The sequence below is a fragment of the Octodon degus genome, unplaced genomic scaffold, assembly GCF_000260255.1.
Source record: "Octodon degus isolate 3935 unplaced genomic scaffold, OctDeg1.0 scaffold00195, whole genome shotgun sequence".
In the NCBI taxonomy this organism is placed as follows: domain Eukaryota; kingdom Metazoa; phylum Chordata; class Mammalia; order Rodentia; family Octodontidae; genus Octodon; species Octodon degus.
The window spans coordinates 3548021-3565194 of NW_004524771.1; the positions used below are offsets into that span (position 1 = coordinate 3548021).

The 17174-nt window shown below is 39.9% G+C and overlaps 1 protein-coding gene across 1 annotated transcript in view; it reads left to right on the top strand.

The window, feature by feature from the left end:
* The window catches only part of Cpped1 (calcineurin like phosphoesterase domain containing 1), a 147989-nt gene extending 135170 nt beyond the window's left edge, over positions 1 to 12819 (top strand). Inside the window, exon 4 of the mRNA XM_023704396.1 lies at positions 10684 to 12819. Coding sequence (XP_023560164.1) covers positions 10684 to 10910 — 227 coding nt within the window. The 3' untranslated portion in view covers positions 10911 to 12819. The remainder of the gene's footprint in view (positions 1 to 10683) is intronic.
* The last annotated feature ends 4355 nt before the right edge of the window (positions 12820 to 17174 follow it).

The window sequence follows — 17174 nt, forward strand, 5'->3', positions numbered from 1 at the left end:
ACCAGTGAGCTCTGCTTTGAAGGTTCCAACAGCCACTTGGCCAGTTATCGCTATTACTCCCATTTTTGCAAATGCCAGTGAATGTGGCATGAAATTTAAACATAAATGAGTTTTTACAACTCACTACTGCTAATGCATAGCTCATTTTAAAGTTATTAGACTTCTTTCCAAAGCAGTGCAGTTTACAACCATGAATTAGACATAAAGACAAATTTCATAAAATAGCATACAAAAAGTAATAATAGTGCTCAGTGCCCAGCCACTCAGCGTTCCCTGAGCTAAGGCTAAGCTCATATGCTCACTTTTGGGTCTTAAACACTACAAGCCAGGAGACTTTGAAACCCAGGAAGGCTGTGGAGGAAGCAGTGGTTCCCACAGCCCCTCCAGGCTGTGTAGTTGGGCTCTTCAGATACCCATTTTTGGCAAGGACTCATTGAGTACCAAATCTGTCCATTTCAGCTGCAGCTTTTAATCTGCATAGCTCAGGCCTTGGTATATCAGCAACTTGCATCCTTTCCTTGGCAAATCTCATTGCCCCTACCCTGTTCATGTCTTCTTGATGTTTTGTTCATGAGCACCAGATAAGCTCATGATTTTTGTAAGCATTACTCTGTGTGACATGGAGAAAAAGAAATCCTTCTACACTGCTGGTGGGAGTGCAGACTGGTACAATCACTATGGAAATCAGTGCGGAGATTCCTTCAGAAGAAGGATTGGAGATCTCATTCGAGTCAGCTATTCCCCCCAGAGTATTTTTTCCAGAAGAACTGAAAACCTCATACTACAGCAATGTATGTGCACACATGTTTATAGCAGCACAATTTGTTGTAGCTTACTCCTGGAAACAACCCAGATATTCATCAACTGAAGGATGGATAAGGAAGACATGATATTTTTATGCAATCAAGTATTATTCAGCTATAAAATAGGATAAATTTGAGCCTTTTGTCAGTAAATGGATACAACTAGAGAATATACTTTTAAGTGAAATAAATCAGGCCCACACGTGTAGACGTCATATTGTTTCCTTAGTGTGAACTTAAAAGAGAAACCTGAAAGAGAAAAATGGAAGCAAAAAATGAAATCTTAAGGGTACAGTAGATACCAGGAAAAGGAAATGAACTTGTTCAAAAGGAAAGAGTTACTGAGTTGAGGAGGACGAGAGAGGGAGTGGGGGAAAGAGATTATTTATTTATGTATGTAAGCAGGGTGGTTTGGACAACTGTACTATGCATTTCTGTTGGTCTATGGAATTTGGGAAGAAACAGTTAATGCTTTAATTTGTTTCATCTCCTTTTTTCAATTATTTCTCCTTTTTGTCTTCTTAATTTTTTATATACTTTCTTTTTTTCTTCCAATTTTACATGCATATGTCTGGTAATAAGAATAAATGGTTGTAAAACCACAGTATGTATTACAACCTGTGTTAATGAAGGGAAAGAGTGAAGCCCCCCTCACTAATGCCTCACACATTCCACTGGGGGTACAAATGTATGCATACACATCCTCTTATGTATATGTTATCTTTATTTTACAAATACCAGAACACATTGGTTTTCTTTTTTGTAGCTTGCTATTCATACTTAGTATGTATATACTTCCTAGTTACATTATAAATACATAATATATTTGGCATCTTGCAGTATCAGTACATAAGGGGCTGGGGACATAGCTCAGTGGCACAGACACCTGCCTGGCAAGCACAAGGTCCTGAGTTTGATTTCCAGCACCAAATAAACCAAAAGAACAATGACAGTGCATATAAGTGTACCTCTTTTTAAAAAAAAATTTAATCATTTATTTATTTGGTTCAAGGTCTCTCTATACAATTTAGACTCATAGTGATCCTCCTGTCTCAGCCTCCCCAGCACTGAGATTATAAGCATATACCACCACGTCTAATTCTGGGGCTGGCACAGAAGGTGGTACGAGGGATCAAACCAGGGTCCTTGCACTTGCCAAACAGGTACTTAGACTGCTGAGTTATCTGCACAGCCCACTGTACCTCTTTTAATGTATATGTGATCTTTCTCCCTTATCTGAAGTTACCTATGATCAAGTATGGTGAAAAAATATTAAATGGGAAATTCCAGGAATAAACAATAAATTTGAAATTTTGTCATTCTGAGTAATATGATGAAATCTCATCTAGCACCATCCTGGTCCATCCCATCCTGATATGAATGAAGCCATTGGTCATATTCACGTTGTATATGATACATGTTAGTCACTTAATAGCATTCTTGATCACTTGGTCAGCTATTACAGCATCACGTACTTCGGTTCAAGCAGCAGTGATTTTATTTAGTGATGGTTCCAGAGTGCAAAAGTGCAAGAAGGCACCAAGGTATAAAACATGAAGGACGCATTAATTCCAGTATGATGGGGAAATGCTTCAGGGCTCAGTACAATAATGTTGGGTCCTGTGTATGATTTCAGCCATCCATTGGGGGTCTTGGAATATGTCCCCCCAGATAAGAGGAAACTAGTGTACTGTAAGGAATCTCCCATAAGTGAACATTACAAATGGTTCCTACAAATAATGCCTGCAGACACACACACACACACACACACACACACACACACACACACACCTTGATCTTTGGGGATTCTGAAGGGATGACTACCAAAATTCCTTTGCTGGGTCAAGATGAATACGCAGTAAAATATGAGACAGTATTGACAGATTGCCCCTTTGAAATGAATTATATCTGTTGACATTATTGATAGAAATGGACATATCTGGTTTTCCTCATCCTTGGCTGTTTTAAGTAGGAAAACTGCGTCACCTTCCTTTGCATTCCTAGCCACACACCTCAGCTGCCTGGAAGTCACACCTTTCCACCAGTGAGTCTCCAGTTCCTGCTGGCCTATGTGGTTATAGGGTCAAAAGCACTGTTTAAAGCCCCCCCCCCAAATTCTGCTAAACCAAAACAAATGCCCCAAACAATTTGTATTTATTTCCTTCATGCATTTTTCTTTTTCTCTTATTGCTATTTTCCTCCTTTCCTTTGTCCGTTGTCTTTCTTAACCATCATTCTCAATCTTTGGCTGTCTTTTTCCTCATTCCTTAAGATGGACTTGGTGAAAATTCTTGGGTCCTTGGAACAAAAAAAAAGGACATTATTAAAAACTAAGGGTATCTGATTATGGGCTTGAATTAATATCAATATTTAATCATTATAATAAAAAGGTGCCATCAAATATTCATAAAAGGGAATACAGAGCATAAGTATATATGAATTGCCTGTATTTTCTTAGTTAAGTTTTCTGTAAATCTAAAACTATACTAAAATTAAGTGTTTTTTAAAACACAGATGAATTACCTCTAATCACCATATCTTTTTTAATCTATTTATTTATTTGATACAGGGTCTTGCTATGAAGCTCAGACCTGTAGTGATCTTCCTGTCTTGACCTCCCCCGTGCTAGTATTACAGGTGTGCATCACCATGTTCGGTTTCTGTGGCCTGCATGGCATGCCTGGCGATCCAGGCTGGCATGGGCACTTTTAGACTAGGAAGCTGTCTTCCCAGCCCTAGTCACCATATCTTCTTAGGCTTCTTATGGTTGTGATAGCTGCTCAGACGTCCTTGTTTCATTGACTTTGACAGTTTTAAGTAGCACTGGTCAGGAGTTTTGTAGGACGTCTCTCTCCTGGAATTTATCTGATGTTTTTCTCATGAGTGGACTAGAGTCGTGGGTTTAAGGGAGAAAGACCACAGAGGTAAAGTGCCGTTTTGTCACAACCATACCAAGAGTGCACTTACGACTTAGTGCAGGTGATGTCTGTCCGGTTCCTCCACCATAAGGTTACTCCTTTTCTTTTTTTAACCTTCTCTTAATACTGTACTCTTTGAAATGGAGTTCCTTTATACTTTGGATTATAATCCAACACTGGTGGATTTTGTTGCTCATGTGTAAAGCCTAGGCCATTGGGGGCTGTTCCAGTGATTCCTATGTTCCTTTGACACACCCAGCATTATGGGCTTTGGTTTTGAAAACTTCCTTTCTTTAAAGGTACTCAAACTCATCTTCTATTTCCTGCGCCAGTCCTGCCCTCAGCCGCTTCTCCAAGGATCCATAGCTCCTGTTATTGAATAGTGGTTATTGGGAAGCAGGGTCTGAGTGTTGGGGTGCACCTGTGGGCACTGTGTCCTCGCTTCCAACTGCATTCTTCAGATAGAGCAGGAGTGTAGGTGTCTGTATGCTAACCCTTGTCTGCATGCATTTATAAATGTTCCCCTATATGGCCATCTGCACTGATGTTAAGCTAAACATGAATTTGTACTTATATTGCCAACTCCAGTCCATTGTCACGTGAATCATTTTAGCCTCCTCTCCCTTGCACCATTTATTTTTTCTATATTTTTATTGTGCAATAATCCACATGCCATAAAACTCAACCATTTAAAGTGTAAAAATAAGTGATTTTAGTATAGTCACAAGATTCTGTGCCCATCACCCCTGCCTAACTGCTGTCAGTTTTTATCATTCCACAAATAAACCCCATACTCATTAGTAGTCATTCCCTATTTGCCTAACCTCGAGCAATAATGATCTACTTTCTGTCTCTATAGATTTGCCTACAAAATCTGGGCATTTCTTATAAATGGGATAATGTTTTGTGGCTTTTGGTGTGCAGCTGTTTTCATGTAGCACAGGGTTTCCACAGTTCATTCACATTGGATCCGGTATCAGTACTTAATTCTTTTGTTGGCTGAACACTGTTCTATTGTATGTGTAGGTGACATATTATTTATCTTTCTTCATTTGATGAACATTTAATGAACACTTAGTTTATTTTTACTTTTTAAAATTCTGCAATAAATATTCACGTACAGGTTTTATATAGATGTTTTCATTTTTCTTGACTATATAAGAACTGATCAAAAATTTGGTGTGCATAAAAGGAACAATTCCTTACATTAAAAGATGTACTGCCATTGGCTCCTCTCAAAATAGCTTCCCCCCCCACACACTTCGCATACACTTATGCCATAATTGTTGCCACTTTCTGAAGCAGTTCTAGAAATTTTCTTTCATGACCTACTTTCTGAGGGGTGATAAATAGTGTGTGCATATCATCCTCCACAAAGAGAGACTCAGGAAACCATTCCAGTGTGTCTTCCGCCATCTTGTTCATGGGTCTGGCACTATATGACCTCTGACTGTTCCCCCAAAGTGAACATGACCATGTGCAGTAAATATTTTGGAGAGATTCAGGAGTAGTTGAGGCAGCTACAACTAATGACACTCACAAAAGACAGCACAACTAAAGATACTGACAAAAGAAGACGTGCAGAAATGCTTCAGAAAGTAGTAAGAAGGATGAGGTAAGTGTGTTGGAAGCATCAGGGGGTCTCCTGATGGGGGATTAGTGTAATAATTTTCTTTAAATTTAGATAGGCATTGTGTTTTTTTTTTTATCATACATAGAGTACTCATAAAGTTTCTGGCTAGTGGTAACTAAGTGTTTAACATTCTGAGGACCTGCCTGAGTATTTTCCTCAAGTTATACCACTTATATTCCCACCAGTGCCAAAAAGGGTTTGAATCTCTCCAGAGGCCTGTGAGCAAGTTACTTTCCATCTTTTCTGTTATAGGCATCCTGGTGAGTGTGAAGTGGCATCTCAGTGCTGCTGGTTTGCATTTCCCTCATGATTAATGATTTTGAACATCTTTTCATGTGCTTATTGACCATTTGTTTATCTTCTTTAGAGAAATGTCTATTCAGAGCCTTTGCTTCTTTGTTAATTGGATGGGCCTCCTAGCATGGAATCGTTAACAATTTTTTTAGCTTGTTTGGATATTAGACCCTTATCAGACAATTTGCAAATATTTTCTCTTTCTTGGTTGTCTTTCCTTTTTTTGTTTTATGAAGCACAGAACTTTTTAATTTTGATGAAGTCCATTTTATCTAGTTTTCGTTTGTTTGCCTATGCCTATTTTGAAGAAACATGATTATCTATTTTTTAAGCCAATACCCAGTAATCCAGTACTTTGCCTTTCTTGCAAACATGAATTAATTTTACATGCTTTCATTTTTCATTGAACTTCCCATCTCAACATTGTTGAGACTGCTTCACTTTTAAATGAAAAATAGGAAAAAGCAGTTAGTATTCAAATTTATTAAAATTTTATCAATGTTAGCTCATCATTGTGTTTAATATTTCATCTCTTCTGTTGCTGAATTTTTTTTTTAATTTTTAGGGAAGTGTCTACAGGATGTTTAGGGTTTCACTACTAGATCGACTCATAGTGATAGTGGTCCACCTGTTTATAGCCTCCCAAGAGCTAAGATTACAGGCATGCATCATCATGCCCAGTCACAACTGCTATCTCAGTGCGCCCCCAGGGTGGGACTGGCACAGCAGGCCAGGGATTGGACCCCTGGCGCCTGTGCCCGCTTGCAGGTGCTTTAATCTTAACACTGAGAAACTCCCCCAGACCTTTTTTTTTTTTTGCAGTACCGGGGATTGAACTTAGGATCTTGCGTTTGCCAGGCAAGTGCTTATTCTACTGAGCTATCTCCCCACCCCCTGAAATATAGTCTTGCCAGGGAAGAGCTTATTCCACTGAGCTATCTCTCCAGCCCCCTTGAAATATAGTCTTAATAATTCTTTTTGGTGAAAATTTGGAGTGTTACATCCTTAGTCTTTGTATTTCTAAATATGTCTTTATTTTGCCTTAAACTTAAAAGGCAATTTAGATATAAACTTTGGGAGTCATAGTTATTTGTCCTCAAGATTTAGAAGCTATTACACTGATGTCTTCATGCTAGGATTCCTGCTGTCTGTGTAACTGTCAGTCCTTTGTAATATTTTTTTTTCCTTCTGTATTTTAGAGAAGGGTCTACAGGGTGTTCAGGGCCTCACTACTAGATTGGACTTGTAATGATCCTCCTGTTTACAGCCTCCCAAGTGCTGGGGTTACAGGCATGCACCACCATGCCCAGTCGCAATTGCCATCTCAGCACGCCCTGAGGGCCGGGCCAGCATGGCAGACCAGGGGATCGAACCTCTGGCCCCTGCACCTGCTTGCATTTTGTAATATTTTTACTACCATCTTTTTAAGGGTTTTTCTCTTTCTCCTTGGTGTATCAGTTTACTCCATTATATAACAGTGTGGGATAAGTTTTGTTTCCTACGTAGTGCTTTTTATCTGAAGACCCATATCTTCTTTATTTTTGGAAAATTTTCCATTGTGTATTCTTCATGTTCTTTCCACTGCTGTTTTCTTCTTTCTTTTCTCTCCACTTACCCATCTGCTGATACTCCATCCTTCCTCTGAGCTCTTTGAACTGTTTATTCCTGTGGCTTGTATCAGGGTCCCTGTGTTGCCTTCATATTCATTTCCTTGATTCTACCTATAAATTTACCAATTTCTTTAATTAGTGTCCCATCTAGAATTTATTCCATTTATTGAGAGTTTTTTAATTTTTCAGTTTAATGAGTTTATCTTTTGTGAGCAGCATTTCTAAATATTACTGCCTGCTATTCTCATGTATCCCTGCTTTGTTTCATAACACCTTTTTGTGAATATTAGTCACTTATTAAGGGCTCTGATATATTAAATACTTGTCCATTAATTTTGTGTAATTTCAACTTTCCTGTTGTGGGGACAAAATGCCCAATACCTGCAACTCTGGTTTCCAGAGAATTCACACCATCATCAGCTGGCTCCGAGACAGAAATGGCATGGTGGAAGGCACAGGGGAGAAAGCCACCCCCTCATCACCCCCAGCAGGTAGACAGTGGCATGACAGCCAGGGACAAGAACACAGCCCTGCGAGTCATGTCCCCGGTGACCCACCTCTGACCAGGGCCTACTTCCTAGTGGCACCTTTAGCCAGGAACTCAGGAGTAAGTTAATCCACTGATTAATAATCCCTGTGATCCAATTACCATCCTAAAGCCCCAATGCTGAATATATGAAAGGGGGGTCACATTATTCTAGATATAAATGGTAACACGGATTCAATGTGTGTTCCTGAGAGAAGAATTTATAGGTTGTTAGTAGGGGAGTTCTTCAAGGAACATTTTTATTGCACGTTCAATTTGAGGAGTAGTCATTTTATATTTGCTTTTCTCTCATTCTTTCTGTCTTGACCTACTTCTCCCTGCCTAGTATCTTCAGTTACCTCCACCCACATCCCTGTGTCCAAGGACTAGCACTCATAATGGTTGGCTAGAGCCCCACAGTAACATTAGGAAGATGCGGGTCAGTTTCTAGGTGTGAGTCTATGTCCACCCTTCCTTCTAGACTCTCAGATTATGACAAGCCTCAGCCCAGTGATGTGCTAGAGACACCTCCCAGTTCATTAGAACCAACTAGTAATTGTGTGTGTGTGTGTGTGTGTGTGTGTGTGTGCACGCGTGCTCTCTCGGGATTAAACATGGGCCTCATACATGCTAAAGCACATGCTCTACCACTGAGCTATACCCCACCCCCATGATTATAAGATTTTAAGGAATTTTGTGAAGTGGCTGTTAAATATCACAGTTAATATATTGTAGTTAGTGCTTAGCTAACAGCAGATCAAAAATATTTTTTATAAAAATTACATCTATATTGAACATGTAGACTTATTTTTCTTCTCATTATCCCCTAAACAATACAGTGAAAAACTATTTGCATAGTATTGGGTATAATAAGTATCCTTAGAGATTATTTAAAGTGCACAGGAGGATGTGTATAGGCTATATGCAAATCCAATGGCAGCTTGCAGGAAGTACTTGAGCATCTCAGATTTTGGTATCCACTGGGACTTCCTGGAACCAACCCCCCATGAATATGAAAGAATGATTATGTATTAAGTAACAAAGGTAATAAATACTCGGAACTTGTCACACTGTAATTCTTTTGCTATGACTACTACCTGTGTAGACTGACTATTGTCTCTTCTCCCAAGATCACTCAGCTTCTGCACCCATATGGTAGAAGCACTGCATGACGATGCATGACTGAGTATCTTTTCCCGTGGCTGATCCAACGGCCTCACACCAGCAACTTGACATGAACTGTGACAGGAGTAATTAACGCACATTGCTAATCGAGTTTTTTTCAAATCAGTACTGGTGGCAGTTTGTCAAACATTGGTCAGCCCACGTCACTGAAACACAATACCCAAAACCCAGAAGTGGAAGGAGGAAAGGTTTATTTTGGCTCACAGTTTGTAGAAGTTTCGGTCTGTAGTCAGCCGGCTACAAGGCAGGGTGGCATGCAGAGGGACATGGCAGAGAAGGGTTGCTTTGGGTGTGATGCATGAAAAGCAGAGACAGATCCAGGGATGGAAGAGGGAGATAATCCCGCCAAGCCGCGCCCCCAGTGACGTGCCTCCTCACACCAGGTTCCACTTCCCAGTATCACATTTGGCCACCAATGAGTGTCACACCCCCATGATCACTACCTGTGAGTCCATGAGGTTCTGGGGGGACAACTAGATACAAAGCATAGCAGTAACCCTGCTCCAGCCCAGGTGTCAGCAATGTCCCTCGGCTTCCTTCCATAAACAGAGGGCCCATACATGTCTAGTTTCACCAGAGCTATACAGCCTCCCCATCTCTCAGAAAGTGCACCATTCCCTGCAGTCCTTCAGAGCTTCACTCCAGCAATGTTTTTTGTTTTTTTTTTAGTGGAACTGGGGATTGAACTCAGGCCCTTGCGCTTGCCAGGGAAGCACTTATTCCACTGAGCCATGTCCCCAGCCCTCCAGCAACATTTGATCCCACTCATTACTTTTCTATTTTGTTTCTGGCCCATAAAACTATTTATTCTGGTGTCACACTTACTTACATCCTTTCATCTTCTCACATCATATCTATTAGGGCTATACCTTTGGAGCACTGGAGAGACATTAAGTGTTGAACATCCTCTTAACTAGAGCACCAAAATGTTTGTTTGTTTGTTTGTTTGTTTGTTTGTTTGTTTTGCCGAACTATCACTGAGACATGATACCTGACACCCACAACTTGAGGAAGTTTATTTTGTCTCACAGATTTTAAGGTTTCATCCAGTCACTTGACTCCAAGGCAGAGCAGCATGACAGAGAAACAGCAGCTCACGGCCTGGTAGTGGAGAACCAGACAGAGTGTGAAGGCAGGGCTGGGGATGAAATGAACCCTTCCGGGCAACGCTTGCAGGCCCCAGTGGCCCATTTCTTCCAGCCAGCTCCTCCGTCCTAACAGCAATTCATCTGCATGCCCTCAAAATTCAGACACCTTTCAAAAGCCCCCGCTGTGAGCACATAAGATTTTGAAGGGCATTTTAATCTATACCATAACAGGGTTAAACCCAGGGCTTCATAAATGCTAGGCAACCCTCCACCACCGTGCTGTGCCTGCAGTAAATACCACTTCCTGTGCCTGTGTAGCTTCCATCATGTAGATGCAGGCTTCACAGTGTTTTCTTCATTCTCCTTTATCTCTTCCAAAGCATTTGCTGCCTCTTTCTTCTTTCATCTTGTTTCTTGGCACCTTCTTGTACTAGTTATGACAAATGTGTTAATAATGCAGTGTGTACATGAGTTATCTTGGCAAGGAGTCTAGATGCCATATTTGTCACCTACCTTCTTTTCTGTTATACTCAGAGTAAAATTACACATTTAATATAGTAATATGGTAGTGTTCTCAGATTAAAGCAAGGTGACCCCCTCCCTAATGTCTTGTTCCTTCCCTGCAGGTATCAAAGCTGTGTTCTCGGGCCACTACCACAGGAACGCTGGAGGCACCTACAAGAACCTGGACATGGTGGTGTCATCTGCCATCGGATGCCAGTTGGGCAAAGACACCCATGGGGTCCGAGTTGTGGTGGTCACCACTGAGAAAATCATTCATCGGTACTACAGTTTAGATGAGCTAAGCAAGAAAGGATTAGAAGACGATCTAATGGAGCTGATGAAGGAATGACTGCCCTTGTGATCTACTCCCCTTTCACCTTCAGTTTTTTTTTTTTTTATTTTGCCAGAAACAATAGCAGCACACAATCATTTGTTGCAATGTAAGCGTAGATCAGGCAGTTGCGTGAATTTACCTCCTTTTGCATAAATCCTATGCTAAATTATATTCACAATAGAACTGCCACCCAGAAAGCCTGGAAATAATTTTCTAATTATTGCGATATTAACTATCTCTGCATGAATGTCTGAGAAAATCCTCCTAATGGTGTGTCTCTCAACTCTCCTTTCAAATTAGATTGTTTCTGGCAGCATATGATCGATGTCTACCTATTGACCTCAGTCCCAGCTTGATATCTAAGTGTGATCTTTGCTAATTCCTGGAAGAAACTGTATCTGATTATATTAAATTGTGGTCATGACTCCCAAAATGTTAGCAAAACAAAGGTCATCTTTCCTTTTTAGCAAAATAAATAGCACTCTCTCTCTTGCCAGAGCCCTGTAGACTTACTTTAACAAAGAGCCAAATAGCTACCATTGGCTGTGAAATTCTGAAGCGTCAATTGTAGCTAATGCTGGGAACAGAATACACTTGCTACAAGTCAGAACTTGAATTTGCCTTCCTGACAACTACAAAAGTTACTTTTGTACAAAGCGTGGCTGTTTGTGCAACTCTCATCCAGAAGACTAATCAAGGCCCTGAGCTGTGGCGTGGAAAGCCACTGTGCAGCCCAGTTCGTTCATCTGCAGTTTTCCGGTGCTATGGACATTCGACAGCAGGATTCTCCTCGGGTCAGAATGCCCCTTCATTGACCATCCTCAAAACTTCACCTGCTTCATTAAAAGAAGGTGGGAACTGATGCAGACTTCTCAACAAAAACAAAGCAGAAATTTTGGTGGGCCAAGACAGACCTTCAGCCACACTAACATGACAGCCCAAGTGGTTAAATGCACGAGTACCATGTACCTTGGTGGAACAGCATGTTATTTAGAGCTGGCATCATTTTTATATAATGACCTTGCTGCATCTCCTTAACAACTGGCCCTGGCATGCTTTTATCCACATAGGTTGCTTACATGCCTGCCTGTGAGGAGGGAACTCAGGGAATGTTGAGCTACATTCCTAGCCCTTTCATTTGACAAGGTCTCAGTAATTACCCATTATGGCCTTGGGCTTGCAATTCTCCTGTCTCAGGTAGCCTGGATTAGTCTGCATCACCATAGCCAGCGGATCCTTGCAGTCTTTTTCACAAACCATCCTAGAGCAAGTTCCCCGGTACTCCAAATTCTGGCAGAAAAGCTTTGCAGCATTATGTGGTAGTATTCACTAAGCCTAAACAAACTTTTAAAAACTGACTGGTTATAAATGAACCACAAAGTCCATTAAGTTAAAAAAAATCATTCTTGTTAAAGAGTTTTAGTCATCATAGCAAAACGATGGGAAATTAAATAGAAAGATAATTGGATATGTAAATTCATAAAGAACAAAAGACAAGGAGTTAATTATACTACAGATCGGTGACACACCATTGTTCATTGTTATGTGCAAAAGAATTAAAAATTTTCCAAACTAAAATGTCCTGCGGTGCTTTGCTGGGACCCTGTTTTGTGTTCATTTTTCTTTATAACAGGTTTAGACTTAAGAGGGCAGAAGGGGCCTAACTAATGAGGCACTGCAGACCTGGGAAGTGGTGACAGTGGGACCGTAAATACAAGGGCTCTGACTCCATACTGGGGAACGCAGGAGGGAAATAGAAAGAATTTAATCACAGAGGACTGAAGAGGGTGCTCTTTCTCATGGTCCATGAACAAAATTTGGGAACATTCTGGAGATGATTAAAAGTAATGGGAATTTAAATTCTTTTTCTCACAAAAACCTAGTAAGTCAAAGAATTGGTTTAAAACACCCAAAAATATGTTAAGGAAAAGGAATCACAAAATTCCCACCATTTTAAGTAGCAAAACAGCTGTGTTCTCCAATAGAGACTTAGAATAGAGTTGAAAAATGTTTCTGAGAACCAGGAAATATGTTAATGTATCACTCAGATAGTAAGATCACTCTTAGTGCATTCACTTGTGATTCTGTTTAAAAATGAAAGACCTACCAAAAATAAGTGCCTTAATACTATGAAAAACAATAAAAGATGTCATGAGGACACTTGCTATGGTTTTGTGTGTTCTGTGTGTCTCAGAAAGGTGGGGGCATGTGGCCAAGGTCACCCAGTTCATTAGTGGGAATGCAAGTGTCCTGACACGCAGCCCAAGGCTCAGGCCCCTGCTTCTGAAGGGTACCCTGTCTTTCTTGGAACTGATTTTCAGAGCTGACCATTTTTTCCCAGCTCAGCTGCAGCAGCACAGCAGCATTCAGCATCTTTGACCACCTTGCCTGGGAGAATACCTAGTGCTGACTAGAAATCCTGGAATTTCATCCTAGACTTCACAAAGCCAAGGGAAGATCAAAAACCTCCTTCCCTGATTGCACCTGGTTCAGTGTGGTGAAGAGTGAAGAAGGAAAACAGGCTGCTTCACCCGGAAGTGTCACTGGAGATTAAGAAACTGAGCTGAAGGTGGTAGCTCATCAATAGCGCTTCACTCTCTGCTGTGGTTTTGACTTGTTCCATGGAGACGCACAGCCCAATTTTATGTGGGAAATGAAGTGGGATGTTTAAAAGGCAGAGCCTAATCGGTAGTTCTCAGGTCATTAGACGTTTACCCTTAGAAGAAGGGAAGAGCGTAGTCCTCCTTGGAGGCTCCGGTTTCTTCTGGTTTCTTGTGCTATGATCTGTCCCTCTTCCACGTGCTGTGGCCATTGTGGTGCCTTCTGCCATGCGGCCTTCACTAGGGAACAACATGCTTCCAGAATGACACCTGCACCAAGCTCTTGGGCCCCCCGAGTTGTGAGGTAAGTACACCTTTTATATGAAGTACCTAACTCAAGTATTTCATCATAGTTGATGGAAAACAGACTAATGCACTTTGCTTTTTCAGAATTTTATTTTACACAGAGGAAAGCAAGAAATAAAACAATGTTGAAACATGCTAGTAGGAGAGTAACAATAACCAACACACTGTATATTATTATAGCCACAGTAGTTCTTCAGTGTACAAGATACATATTGTCTAGAAAATTACTAGCACAAAACTTTCCCCTTAGTGAACCTAGAGAAGCCAGCTGTGTAACTATCTTAACTGTCTTGTGTATGTGTATGTTTTCCTTTACCTGTCCTTTCTCCTTTCCTCAGTTTTCCTTGTGATCAGTTTCTTACATATTCACAGTGTCTATTATCCATTCTGGATCTTGTTTGTTCTTTCAGATTTCTTAACTAGTGAGGCAACTTAATGCTTGCACAGATAGGTCTGGTTTTGTTCACTTATGAGTATGGTCTGGAGTTGCATCCTGTTACCTATAAAAATCTCTAGTTTTTCTTTATGGTTAAGTAGTAGTCCATTACATAAAAGCACCACATCAATCCATTCCTTGATTGATGGAGATTTGTGTTATTTCCAAGATTTAGTTATTATAAATTGTGCTGCTATAAAATGAGTGTTCTAATATCCCCGTGGTATGATGTTTTTGACTCTGGGAAGATACCCACAATGAGAAAAGCTGAGTCGAGTGGGACCTCTAATTCTAGATCTTGCAGGGATCTCCACAGTGATTTCCATGGTGGCTGCACCAATCTGCACTGCCAACAGTGGAGAAGTCTTCCTTTCTTTGCACAACCCCACCAGCATTTGTTATTGGTTGTTTTCTTGATCATAGCCATTCCTTCTAACCACTTCTTGTTTTATAGCTCCCACCCCAGCGTGCAAGGAACATCGGCTCCCCTACTGTTCCAATTAATTGTAAAACAAAACAAAAAAAAAAAAAACTTCTTATACTTTGTTTTTATACTTTTCTGCTGCATGGTTGGGACCAAGATAAAGCAAGACCTGTGCAACAAGAGTTGTAGCTTTTGTATTTGAAAAGGTCAGTCAAATCCCCTCAGGATTTATCTTGAGATCCTGTATCTCAGATTGTAGATCCTTTGTCAGTGTCAGCCATGTGGATGAGTCACGGCCATTGGTTGGCCTATGTGCTCTCTGTGAAAGCCTGAGAGAGTGTCTTCTCCCCATGTGACTCTCCTTAGGCACACTCTACATCATCGATCACTTTCCTCTTTGGCCCCATAATCTCCTTGATCAGAAAATTTGGGACACTACTGAGTTACATGACATTATAATACAAGTTCTCCTATGTCTTGAGTCTTAATTGACCTTGGAAGGCTAGGGCAAAAGTGTTGGCTTTCCTTGCAGCCCTCCTTTTTCTCTAATTTTGGTCTGCAAACTTAGGTTGTTAACCCTCCAGAAGAGAAGCTTATTGTTATTACCATACAACATAGGCTGTTAAGTTTAACTTCACTATCTGTCTGCATATCAAACATCTTAGGCATAATATGGAACAGGTATTTTTCATCAAGTATTGATATGTTGAACTTTAAGTCCCTACAGAATATGATGAAAAAAACATTTTAAAAATTAAAATATATTTTTAAAAATAGGCATAAAGAATTATATAATTCTTACATTTACACTTAAGTCCAGAAATCTAACCATATATACAACCTTATGGTGTCATGTTGAACTGTAGGGGACTCAGGTCAACAATTTATGACACTGCCAGTGAAGCAGAAGACCCAATACTATTATGGACTACTGTGCTCTTTTAGAATATTTTGCTGAGTTAACACACCTATAATATTCAAATGATGGAACTAAACAAAAAAGGTGATACAATGATCTTAAGCTGGGTTTCCAAGGCTCAAAACAGTGAGTTATGAATGAGCTTAGCATGATGACCACCCAGTTGCATAAGTTTGTCTTGAATCTTTGATCATGTTTCTTCTAGGGTTGGGAAGAACAGGGGCTATCAGAACATATTGTACAATTCACAGCATTATGAGATTCTGGGCTGCCAAAACAATTACAAGGCAAGCCCTGGTTTTCAGCCTGAATAATTGAATAGGACCATTTGCCTTACACACTTGTCAAAAATGTAAGATATAGACACTGTTGATTCTGTGCATGTTATGTATATACATATCACACAGTTTGTTATGGCTTGTGTTCTAATGCCAGATCTTCTGAGAAAAAGTAGTCAAAGTATCAGTTGTCATTACCTAACTCTTCATACTTAATCTCCAAGTAGTACTTCACACAACTCTGTGCATTTGCAAAATTAAATAGCAGTATTGTATTGAACTGGGGGCAGGGAAAGGCTGAGGTATAATTTCTCAAGGCAAGCTCTATTAAAAGCTTTCCATAATAGACACTAGAAATTTCTTACTCAGATAACCTTAATGGTTTCGGTTACACATGCAAAAAATAGTGCTTGACAGGTAGTATTTTTTATAACTATATAAAATACTGTCCTATGCCCCTGGAGAGCTCTTGTGTATGTGAAAGCATGCATGTATTCAAGTGGAGAGTTCTCTTTGGAATAAAAATGACCTGTGGTATTTTTCTAGAGAACATTTTCCTAAGTAAATTCTCTTCTAGTGGATTTTATTTCCTTTTTTTTTTTTAACAGCGACAACACACATATATACAAATTCAGTTTTGCATTTGTTTTATCTGTGCAAATGAATTTGATTAAATAATTATGTTACCTTCACTATTTTGTTCTGACAGCCATGTTTTTTCTTCACTTTATTATTGTATTTATTATTTTTTTGAGTTTTTTCCATAAATTTATTGAGAAATAGCAATGAGACAGTTTCAAACCGAACTGATAGGACAGTTTCAATAATTAACACATTGTATACATTCTTCCTAGTGGTTAATTGCTGTACAAGATGCAGACATGATATACTACTTATAAACACCATTAGAGCAAATCCCTCTATTCATTAAGAGAATGTAACTGTATATCAATCCTAGCCATTTGAATAAACAGATACAAAATGGACATTCATCTGCATCCCTTTTTGTTAAGTTCCGTTATTTGAATATTATAGGTGTATTACCTCAGCAAAATATTCTAAAAGAGTCCAGTAGCCCATAATACTATTGGATCTTCTGCTTGACTGGCAACATCAGAAATTGTTGACCTGAGTCCCCTACAGCTCAACATAACACCATGGCTTTACTTCTTATATTTTGTTTTTATACTTTTCTGCTGCATGGTTAAGACCAAGGTAAAGCAAGACCTATGCAACAAGAGTTGTAGCTTTTGGGTCTGATAAGGTCAGTGAAATCCCCTCAGGATTTATCCTGAGATCCTGTACCTCAGATTGTA